We start from the raw sequence: 12,328 nt of genomic DNA on the forward strand, positions 1-12,328 counted from the left end.
GTTGGGAGCAAATTTCTGCTTATCCTACACTAGTTGTCTGCTTATCCTATACCTGTTAGAAACAATGGGCGCATCAAGAGAGTCTGTGGTCAGGTACAATTGGGTATTGCAGTATTGTCAACGTGAAGCGGAAACTGGCAGTGGGTTTGGATGCTATTTTTGAAGGCTGGCATGTATGGTTGAGAAGTAGAGGTGATCAAGAATGGGCCCATAGGGGCAAGAGCTAATTGTATGAATGCAGGTCAGTAAGATATTGCAGATTCTCTGACTAAGACAGGGCAGGTAACAACAGTACCAGGTACATGCAGTTACACTCAGCTGGTGATGGTGAACAGGCACTGGAGGATGGGGTCAACCATATCTAACGTGGGTAGGAATGGATTTGGGAGATAACAGCAAGTTCAAGGAATTGAGAGGCAAGTGTGATTGGAGATGAGGCAGTAGTTGACAAGGACAGAACTCAAGGGTTGTTTTTCAGGGAGAGAATTGATGAAGGGCTCAAAGCAGGGAAATCCTACGAGGAGGTTGGGTCTGTTGGGTGATAGGCGATGGGGAAGCAGCTGATCAGATGCTCCAATTTCAGTAAGTCTGATTTCCTCATATTGTTGAAAGTGAAACTGGAGGAGGCAGGGAGCAGGCTCCAAGATGACAACATGAAATCGAGGGAACAAATTGTGCAGCAGAATCTGAACTCTTAGCTTTTTAAACTTAAAGCCAAGGCATTATCACCAAAACACAGTTGATGTCTAAAACCATTCATTCCCCACTTTGTATCCTGAAGATTATCAGAGTATTTCTGAGACATGGAAGGAAATGGCACTTACCTGCATACAGTACTATGCATAACCACAGCACATCCCAAAGCATTTTACAGAAATGCTTAAATACATAAACTTTTCAGGGCGAAATGCTTAAACATAGCAGCTGATTTACACAGCAAGGTCTCACAAAAAGCAGTATGTGACCAGACTTCTTCCTGAATCACTGGGGTGTGGAATGGGTGGGGGTGCTTGGGCCCCCACTCTTCCTTGTAACAGTGTTTAGTGGGGAAAGCAAATGGAGCCCATGGTTTCCCATCTCATCCAAAAGGCAACACTGACTGTCCAGCACTCCCTCAGTATTGCCCCAAGGAGTCTCAGGCCAGGTTCTGGAACGGGAGCCTTCTGACTTGAGGACTAGTGTTTGACCCACTAAGCCTAAGCACATTCCCTGCTCGTTATCTCCGAATGACTGAAATAAGAAAGGATAAAACACTCCTTTTAAATTAGAATTGTATTGAAAGTGTTTATATTGTAATGATAAATAAAAATATGAAGCTTTGCTTGTCCTCACATGATGAAGAGTTGAGCACTTGGTGGGGATGGAGCAGCCTCTGTGTCCAGGACAAATCTTTGGCTCTTACTAAAACTCGAGCAGCGCGGAGATACAAGCGGATTGTCTCCTTCTGCAACGTGATGCAGCAATCTGTCAGCTCCCAGGGATCGATGGGCTTCTCTTCCATTCTCCAGCTCACTCTGCCAGCTCTCAAAGGCTGGAATTGGCTCTGCAATGTTAAAAAGGCTTGTAAGAGTTGGTTTAATGTGGCAGTAGAGTCGGGAATAACATGACACATTATGAATCGTAAATGCATTGGATCATCGTGCATTCAAGCACAATATGCAAATTCCCATGGTTATCTGGCACGCAAGTTCGAAAAAATTTACAACTGCACAAGTGTTGGACTTAATTATTTTTAATGTTGGTGAAAATGGCTTTTACCTTCAACACTTCTGTTTATTTTCATACAGTTGTTACCACCTACTTATTTAGCGCCAGCCTTGGATCAAAGTGTGGCACTCTCACCTTGCAGTCAGAGTGCTTTGGGTTCAAGCCTCACTCCAGAGTACGAGACACACTATGGGTTAACACATCAGAACCCAAGTACGTGGGCACCAAGTGTCACTATGTACCGAGGTCCTACCTGTCCCTGCTGTTGCAAAAGATGGGCCTGGCCCCGTGGCCACAAAATGTCCCAGTCAGCTGGATGCTGCCGCGTTACCTGTCATTCATGGAGAAGTTCTTCCAGACCAACACCTTTGACCACAAGTCCATCAGGCAGCGGTCAGCACGGAACATCCTGCAGACTCTGCAGGAGAAGGACTCAATGGATACTGTGGGATGGTTCCCTGAGCAGACTGTCCAGACCATCTGGCAGAATGCCTCATCACCAGAACTCACCAACAAGCACCAAAACCTCACTTGGCTGGCGGTGAGAGGGGCCCTCCCAGTCAGATCCTTCCTGCATGGTCGGAACCTCACTCCCAGCGCGCGCTGTCCCCGGGGGGAATGCGCTGGGGACGAGACAGTCGCCCACCTCTTTGCAGGCTGTGGGTTTGCGAGGAGAGTGTGGCGAAAGATGCAAGGGTCCTTGTCACGGTTCATCCCCAGCAGCTGCGTAACAGAGGATTCTCGAATCTACAGGCTGTTCCTGGGGACACACACAGAGACGGACATCAACTGCTGCTGGAAGGTCATCAGCTCGGTGAAAGACACCCTTTGGTCTGCCCGAAACTCGTTGGTCTCCCAGCACTGTGAGATGTCCGTAGGGGAATGCTGCCGACTGGCACATTCCAGGCTGCAGGAATATGTGCTGAGGGATGCACTGAAGCTGGGTACAGGGAAGGACTACAGTTTAGGGTTCTTCTGCCACTGGAGAGGGAGGGGCCAGGGTCAGGCAAGAAAGCCCCTAAATATTGTAAATACAGGACTGGGTAGCCCCCAGGGAGCCACATGTGTGGCATTGGTGCTTTTTTTTATATAAAAAGTTAAAACTAATGAATGATCTGTACAAGAATGTAAAGGCCTGCACTGTTTTATAATTGTATATTGTTTGTCTTTTATTATGAATAAAATTTATTTTGGAATTTAAAAAAAACAGTGCAATACTGCAGTTTGCTGGACTGAAGAATTAGTCCTTCACACTGACCACCCCTCCACCTCCCACTGATCCACTCGAATCAGCTTTGTTAATCCAATGTCTGACATGACTGGGTTTATGTCTCATTCTGAAGGGATCCAAGATGAAGAACTACAATGACAATCGATCCCAGAATGATGAATAACTTCAAGTCCATGACCTCTCCTTCTCCCACACTGCCTCCTAAACACCTGGGTCTCACCTATCATAGAACCATAGAACAATACAGCACAATACAGGCCCTTCGACCCACCATGTTGTGCCGACCTTTAAACCACACCTAACTCTAACTAACCCCTTCCTCCCACATATCCCCCTATTTTAAATTCCTCCATATGCTTATCTAACAAATCTCTTGAACTTTACCAATGTATCAGCCTCCACCACCACCCCAGGCAGTGCATTCCATGCACCAACCACTCTCTGGGTGAAAAACCTCCCTCTGATATCTCCCTTGAACTTCCCACCCATTACCTTAAAGACATGCCCTTTTGTATTGAGCACTGATGCCCTGGGAAAGAGGTGCTGACTGTCCACTCTATCTATTCCTCTTAATATTTTGTACACCTCTATCATGTCTCCCCTCATCCTCCTTCTCTCCAATGAGTAAAGCCCTAGCTCCCTTAGTCCCTCCTCATAATCCATACTCTCCAATCCAGGCAGCATCCTGGTAAACCTCCTGTGCACCCTTTCCAACGCTACCACATCTTTCCTATAATGAGGCGACCAGAACTGGACACAGTACTCTAAGTGTGGTCTAACCAGAGTTTTGCAGAGCTGCATCATTACCTCATGGCTCAAACTCGATCCCACGGCTTATGAAAGCTAGCATCCCATAAGCTTTCTTAACTACCCTATCCACCTGCGAGGCAACTTTCAGTGATCTGTGGATATGAACCCCCAGATCCCTCTGCTCCTCCACAACCCAGAATCCTGTCATTAACCTTATACTCCACCTTGGAGTTTGTCCTTCCAAAGTGCACCACCTCACACTTCTCTGGATTGAACTCCATCTGCCACTTCTCAGCCCAGCTCTGCATCCTATTAATATCCCTCTGTAAGCTTCGACAGCCCTCCACACTATCCACAACAACACCAACCTTTGTGTCGACTGCAAACTTGCTAACCCACCCTTCTACCCCCTCATCCAAGTCATTAATAAATATCACTGAAAGTAGAGGTCCAAGAACCGATCCATGTGGGACACCACTAGTCACAGCCCTCCAATTCAAATGCACTCCCTCCACCACAACCCTCTGTTTTCTACAGGCAAGCCAATTCTGAATCCATACTGCCAAGCCTCCTTGGATCCCTTGCCGTCTGACCTTCTGAAGAAGCCTACCATGTGGAACCTTGTCAAATGCCTTACTAAAATCCATGTAGACCACATCTACTACACTACCCTCATCAATCTTCCTGGTCACCTCCTCAAAGAACCCTATCAGGCTGGTGAGATCTTCCCTTCCCAAAGCCATGTTGGCTGTCCCTAATCAGTCCATGGTTCTCTCAATGCTCATAGATCCTATCTCTTAGAATCCTTTCTAACAGCTTACCCACCACAGACGTAAGGCTCACTGGTCTGTAATTCCCTGGACCATCCCTACTACCTTTTTTGAATAAGGGGACAACATTTGCCACCCTCCAATCCTCCGGTACCATTCCCGTGGACAACAAGGACTCAAAGATCCTAGGCAACGGTTCAGCAATCTCCTCCCTCGCCTCACGAAGCAGCCTGGGGAATATTCCTGGAGTACTGCATGGTAACCAGTTCTGGGATATGGGATGCAGAGTCACTGTCTGGTCAATGAAGTTTGGCATATTCTTCTGTGTAGATGGAGAGAGTGGAATGGATCCAAAATGCCTTTAAGCTTAGAAAATGCACTTGTTGCATTAGCGACATTTCCTGGTTTGTGCTAAATTTAGCAATTTGAAAGGCACGGAGTGGGCAGCAGGTTACAACAGCCCAAGCCAAATCATAATGAACTATATGACACCAGGAACAGAGTGCAAAACTCAATCTCAACCTGGACTCAAGTCCAGAACGTGAAAGGGTCAGGCATTCCCCTGCACACACAGAAACTCTCCACTGATATAATCAATGAGATAGGTGTCCATTACATATACAGGCAGTCCCTGGGTTATGACTGGCACGTGGAAATGCCCTGCTCCCACCCAGCAGAAAATGCCTGCAGCCACACAGCAGCCAGCAAATCCATCCACCCTTGTGGTCTTCAAAACGCTCGCTCGTACTTACAGGGTGTCCATAAGTTAGGCATTTGTAACTTGGGGAGGACCTGTACCAATAAATGGCAATTTTAAATGGACTTATGTGTGACTGGTTGACAGCAATATCGTGGTGGATTTCAACTATACTCTCCTACACCCAGCACAGCCTCACCCATTTGCCCATCATTATTGATAGATAATCCATAGGATCAGAAAAGCTGGCCAAATCATACACAATGCAAGATGAAAATTGAAATTTAAAACTTAATATCATTTTAAACAAAAAAAAAAGATTGTTTATATTATTTTTGCAGTCAACATGCTTAAACCTGCAGCTGTAAATGGCAACCTGACACATGCCAAATTAGTGGTGATCGCATCCTTTCCAAAGTTATATTAAGGATCCTGGTCCCACCCCAAAGACCGCAACGTGCCCCACAGACTTCGGATTCCTTGTGCTGATTCTCATCCACCACATGGTGGCACAATGCCTCTCGCACCAACTCACAGTTTGACTTTACCCCCACTCAAGCTCATACTTTCTTTTAGGCCTATCTCCTCCAACACCGTACTTCTATAATTTATTTTCTTTCTGAATGGGTTAAGCTCATTTAATCCCGAGTAGTGCATTTATCCACCAACAGTTTCCGATTTATAGGGAGCTTTGTATGGAATCTTCATCTCAAATATCCATCCCAAACCCTCTGATATTGACAGAGGCATGTACCTTAAAAGCCAATTGCCCACTTCAGTAAAGTGATTATTGCATTAAAAAATGGAATTCATATAATAAACTTTGCTCTCTTTCAAATATCCAAAGTGCTTTATGATCATGGAGTACTTCTGGTGTTTGTATGCTGTGATGTAGTTTTCATCTTTTGTACTGGATTAAATATAAATTGTCAGTGCACTGCTAAGTACTCTTGAAATGATAGTTCCCACCACTCAGACCAGAGTCCTAAAGAACCAAATAGCTTTAGTCACATAAATATTCCATGAATTCAGCAAATACTACATGCACACTCTCAACTTACAGTGAAAGTCTGCAAAAAGGCAATTCCTTTTTGTAGCCACAGCATCCAAGTAGGAACAAGGTCTATTGCCTCCTAAACTAGTTTCTCTTTAAGCAATAAAACAGTTCCTTGTGTATTTACAGTAAGGTCAGAGTATCATTTTTGAGCATTCCTTGTCCAATTTTCATTCAGTCAAACAGGATCTGTCCTTTCCTGTGCTTTAACTAAGACTTTGGTAAGAAAAAGGAAATTCTGACTCCTTTCATCAAAAAAAAATTCCTTGATAAGCTAAATGCTTCAAAAGTGTTTTGAAATAAAACTCCCCTCCTATACAGTGGATTACCACCAGCAAGCAGCTCAAAGCAATGGAGAGATACTACCAATGTTGGCTCCACAAGGTCATCCAAATCCACAGACATAACAAACAGACCAATACCTGCCACCTCTCACAGCAAGGCCCAAGTCACATTCAGTCGGCTCCAACAGACAGGCCACATCACTTGCATGCCTGACCCCAGATTCCATGGGGGGAGTAAGTCTGAGCTCCCTCATGGTACAAGATTACTAGACAGCCAAAGGAAGCAATTCAAGGATGTTCTTAAACCCACCTTGAAAATGTGTAATATCCCCACCAATCTGTAGGAATCTCTGACGTTTAACCACACAAAATGCAAAATTGGGAATGACATTGTGAACCACAAGTCTCTTTGCCAGGAGCACACAGAAGCCCAGCATAAATTTAATATGTGCACCACCTCCCTACCTACCCAGCCACCTGAGGCATGGTCTGAGGGTGCCATATTGGCTCATAGCCACGTCAGAACCCACAGACCTAGAGTGGCAGCAAGTCACCCTTCACTCCATGGAACTGGCTAAGACAGTGATGTGGTTGACAAAACTCATTACCATGTCCGAGCTGAGCTTACAACTCTTCCCAATGGGATAAAACAGCCATTTTCAGTCAAAGAAACATCGCCATCAACTCGATCAAGAAAATAGGTCAATTTTAGTCAGAGATGACAGTTTGAAAATTTCGCCATACGTTTGTCTTTGCAAGGGAAACATCAGTGAACAAATCACCATCCATTCATTGGATGGATGGATGTGTTTGGAATAAATGAGGTATTTTCTCACATGCCGTGCTCACTGGCTGTGACAAGCTGTTGAAGGGAACATCGAGGTTGAATTAAAGGGCAGATCTCAGAAAAGTGCCTTTTAATTGAAAGTGTACTTACCGTCACTATCTCTCTGTTGATGCATTAATTTGAAATCAATAATGGGGGCAATGATGGTGCTGTGCTCTGACGAAACAAAAACAATGTACAAAATAAAATAGAATGCAGCAAACATAGCTTATAACAACGATGGAAATTTAACATTCATTTTTATTAATGTGAAGTGAACATAAAAAATGATAGCGATTGCTTTGTAACAACCTTTCTGCGGAGCATCCAAGGTTTGTCGCACAGCGAGTAGTGTTTTCTGAATCACAGCATACATACTGTGCAATCTTTAGCTGTCTAAGTACAAGGATATTAAATATCTTACCGCCGCTGCTTCCTTCATCAGCTGTCCCATTTCGACCTATCTGGGGGGCTTGCTCCTTGCTGCACTGCGTTGCGGATCTTTCCTCCGGGCTTGGTAAAAATGCTGAACACAGGTCAACGTCAAGCGTTTGCAGCTTCATCAAGGAGTTCTGCAGACAAAAGCAGAACATTATGCCAGGAAATGCGAGCACGCTCACCAGCTGTGCCCCCGGCTGCCTCACTGTCCTTTTAGCGAGCAATATCTGAGGCAAGACCCTTGAACACTCGTGTGACGGCCAGCGGCGCTGAACTGAACTTAAAGCCATCTAACCAGGATGACTAATAGGCTAACGTGTTGCTCCGGGTTCCGCAGTTAAAGCACATCTTGGATTATAGTTTAATCGTGACCCTGGTCCAGTGGGAACATTCATTCCGTCAGCAGCCCGTGATTTGTTCGTCAGCCAATCTGACAAACCAGCGCGATAAATGCTGTGTTTCATGGCCAGCCTCCGTGCGATAGTTTCATCCAGGCTGCTGACATCATCTCTGGTGACAATTCGCCCCTCCCAGTGCAGTTCATTCATAAAAGCATAGATTGGGTGCAGTTGTGTCTCTGCGAAGAATCAGGCGCGGCTCTTCATCGTAGAGTACGTTTGCATGAAACGTTATCTCCGTGGGCAGAAATATTGATCATTGTTTGTACTTTATGGGCATAGGTTTAGTCCGCGTCAGTTGCAAATGCCAGCCAGCGGAACATTTTTATTCATTCAGACACAGCGCTTCAGATGAAGGTGTTACACCTCATTCTCCCTGGAGTACAACAGCTTGCCTTTCATTGTGCAAAAGACTCAGAGTGCTGCAATTCGAAAAAAAATGTTCTTTGCTTTTATTTTAAAAAATTGGTTTGTGGACATGCCCACATTTAAAAAATAAAAACAAAGAACTTTTTTTTATTGCATGCAAGTGACCATTAGACAAAATGAATTAAGTTGTTGTTAGCATCGTGCGTGGACCCGCTATTTTCTGTCGGGGGTGGAGAACCTGCAAAGCTTAACGCATGTCAATGTGTACTACAGCACGTCTTCAGACTGGAGCCCACACCAGCAGCAGTCCAATCGATTCCAGCCTGCAGCCATACTCAGTTTAAAGCATGTTCACATGTTTGTCAGCTGATCCCCACCTTGATAATACAACAGCTAATTAAATTGCAAATGAACGAAGGCTGAGAGATACAAACGTAAGATTTTATTATTCATGTTTGACCAATGCTCAAAAATCAGCACTCCATGCAGTGTAAAGTGAAGTACTTCACTGGAGGGTAGTCGGGAAAATATTGAACCCAAGCATTCGAGCAAACAATTAAAATGTAGGGTGATATGACATCGCGGAGGTAAAGATTGTATGTTGTATTAGAAATCATTTCTCCATTATGCGTTTACTGTTGTCCTCTGAGGAAAACACTCAGCAGCGGATTGCCAAAATGGCTACATTTCTCTTTCCATTGACTTTGAAGAAAAATGGGACAGGCAGCAAATTAGTTGATAATACAACCAGGAGGTAACATCGGCCCAGGGCACAGCCAATATCTGTTACAATGTGTCCATTTCTATTTTAAAAATTCAAGGATTGAATAAATAAAGAATCCTGTTACATACTGACACCCTTCACTAAATCACAAACAGTTGAGTGTTTTCTGGGGGGAAAAAAAACTTTAAAAAGTGAAGTGACTCCCTAAGTTCTGTGCAAAACTCAATATAACAACAAGTTAAATTTACAGAATTTTTTTTAAAAGCATATTTGCATTTTGAACACAGATGAATAGCAATAAAAGCCAATTCCCCAAATAATGATTCAAGGAAATCACAATGATTTCAATCAACGATTCACATGATAATTTGCATATGCATTATCAAAATAGATGGGCAATTTTCCATGAACTTAGGTGCATAAATTTGAGCGTCAAACTCTGTTCACTCACTGAAATTAAATTTTCCCCTTGCACATTATAAAGTTCTTGTGTATGGTCTAATTCAGTTAAAATTATTGAGGCTATAAAAGCCTTAGTCACATGGCCACAAAATAAAAAAAATGTGAAGTGAACCATACTCTGAAAACACCTATTGCACTATAAATGCAATACTGCTGCATGATATTAAGATTTACAGAAAATTGACCTGTGGCTACATAGATGCCCTTCTGTTGAAGTGCACTTACACTTACTCCATAGCCACCAGAACTGTGAAAACTGTGGTATTTGGATGTTTCATATTCGTGGCCCTGGATGCTGCCTGACCTGCTGAGTATTTCCAGTATTTTCTGTTTTTGTTTAAGACTGAAAGGTCATAGAATCATACAGCACAGGAAACAGGTCCTTCGGCCCAGCTCGTCCACGCTGACCAAGATGCCTGTCTACACTAATCCATTTTCCTGCATTTGGCCCATATCCCTTTATTCCTTTCCTCTCCATGTACCTGTCCAAATGCTTTTTTAAAAACAGTGTTTATACCTGCCTCTGCCACATCTTCTTGCAGCTTGTTTGATATACACACCACCCTCTGTATGGAAAATCTTGCCCCTCAGGCTCCCTTAAACCTTACCTTCTCACCTTAAACCTATGTCCTCCAGTTTTAGATGATCCCATTCTTGGAAAAAGTCTGAGACTATCTACTCTATCTATGCCCCTCAATTTTATAAAACCTCTAAGGTGTTTGTTATGCAAGAATATCAAAGGCAATTTGAAGTATTAATTAGTCCTGATCCAATTCATAGGTGCGGTTAGTCTGAGGGTCCAAAGGAGATACTTCTGTCCCCATGGTCAAGAAAAAAGCCCATTTGTTATCACTGGCTTGCCAAGACACAGGGCCAATATCACCCTCAGATCTGTAGCCAGTTTACTTTGGTCCTAATGCCCCTGGGCCTCAGACATCGATTTTGAATTAGTTGTAAACATTTTTCATTTCTCCCCACCTAGAATGAACAACATGGAGACAGACCATTTAACCACTATTGATGTACACCAATGTTTATCCCCCACATGACCTTTCTCTCATTTCTCTTCACATAATTCAAGCAGGATATTCTATTACTTTCTCCCTTGTGCGTTTTATATAGCTTCCTCTTTAATACAGTTATGCCTTGTTGATGAGAGTTTAGATTTCAGGCATTCTGTGTAAAGAGTTTTCTTATGGATTTCCTATTGAATCTATCCTTGTTTGGGGTTATTAACAATTGTTTTCTTGTATACTGTGCAAATTTCCCAAGTGACCAGCTTTCTATTGTTTTCACATTTAAGCAAAGAGAACTTTTAAAAAAAGTCTCCTTTTACGTTTTTTTGCAGTAAGCAACAATGATAATTCAGGTCCCACACAAGATGCAAGCATACAGTCCAGGCTGTGTAAGAGCTGTGTTATCAGAGGTGCTGCTTTTTGGTTGCAACATGAAATGATCTTTAGAAGTGCTTTCAGGTGGGTTAAACTACAGGGGTTCTCCTAGTAACCTGGTTAGTATCTATGCTATACTATAAAAATAATTTGCTCATTTTTCAGTGTTATGCACAAATTATGTTGCTCCATTTCTTAGTGATTACACCAGAAATATTTAATAAAACACATTGGGATGATCTAAGGTTTCTCTGTCTTTTTCTTTGGTTTAGAACATTTTGAAGAAGAGAAGGCCTTAAGAACCTGAAAGGTAGCCAATTTGATAGCTACCTTCAAACACAAATGAGCAGTTTTCAGTTGTGTTAATGAAATCTTGCCCCAACATTGTCGGGAATATTTCTTCAGAGTTGGAACCAATAGGCTAGCTAATGAACTCTCTCTCTCCTATTGGATGTTGACTATAATTTCAGATTATTCCTTCAACTGAAGAAACAATTAGAACATGTTTATCACATGCTTTGGCTTGCCTGAACCACACAACCGAAAATCACCACCTTTTATGTAACTACTTGATTAGAAATAAATTGCCATCTACTGCCACGTATAATAAAGTTTCAGAATCTAAATATTCACCAGATTTTATCACCATGAAGTTATTCCCATTTTATAAAACAAATGAGAGTATGAGACTACAATAAGCATCTTGCATCATTTGAGAGACAGTCCTCAAAAGACCAGAAGACTTGGTCATTTGGCAACTACACTGAAGTCAGAAGCTCTGAAATTCATACCTCATTTTTTGTTAAACAAGAGTGTTTAGGGATATGGAGCAAAGATGAGTGTATAGAGCAAGTTCACTGATCAGACATGGTCTTACTGAACGGTGATATAACGTAGGGTATATAGAGCAGAAACAGGCCATGTGGGCCAAACAGCTGAGACAAGCATTTGAGCCCACTTCAGCCCTCTCCCATCTTTCCTCATCTAAATCCATCAGCGTCACCTTCTATTCCCTTCTCCCTTGCGTGATTGACCACCCTCCCGAATATATCCATACTCTTTTGTCAACCGCTCCCTGTATCAGCAGGTTTTGTACTCTCATTGCAGTGTGGGTCAGGATGTATTCTCTGAATTCCCGACTGGACCTCATCATGACTATCTTATACTGACAACTTCTAGTTTAGCTCTTTGCCTTAACTGGAAACATTCTTCTGCACCCATTCTATA

At 43.1% G+C, this 12,328-nt stretch overlaps 1 protein-coding gene across 6 annotated transcripts in view; it reads right to left on the reverse strand.

The window, feature by feature from the left end:
- The window catches only part of fam13c (family with sequence similarity 13 member C), a 91,728-nt gene that overhangs the window by 31,133 nt on the left and 48,267 nt on the right, over nt 1-12,328 (reverse strand). For 3 of the 6 annotated variants that reach the window (XM_052027621.1, XM_052027625.1, XM_052027620.1), the window contains 3 exons: nt 7,744-7,891; nt 7,431-7,496; nt 1,333-1,543 (listed from right to left, as the gene is read on the reverse strand). In XM_052027621.1, the coding sequence (XP_051883581.1) occupies nt 1,333-1,543; nt 7,431-7,496; nt 7,744-7,891 (425 nt within the window). Of the gene's footprint in view, nt 1-1,332; nt 1,544-7,430; nt 7,497-7,743; nt 8,250-12,328 lie in introns of those variants that run through there. The other 3 variants (XM_052027626.1, XM_052027623.1, XM_052027624.1) reach the window with 3 other exon arrangements.

The sequence above is a fragment of the Pristis pectinata genome, chromosome 12, assembly GCF_009764475.1.
Source record: "Pristis pectinata isolate sPriPec2 chromosome 12, sPriPec2.1.pri, whole genome shotgun sequence".
NCBI classification, from domain to species: Eukaryota; Metazoa; Chordata; class Chondrichthyes; order Rhinopristiformes; family Pristidae; genus Pristis; species Pristis pectinata.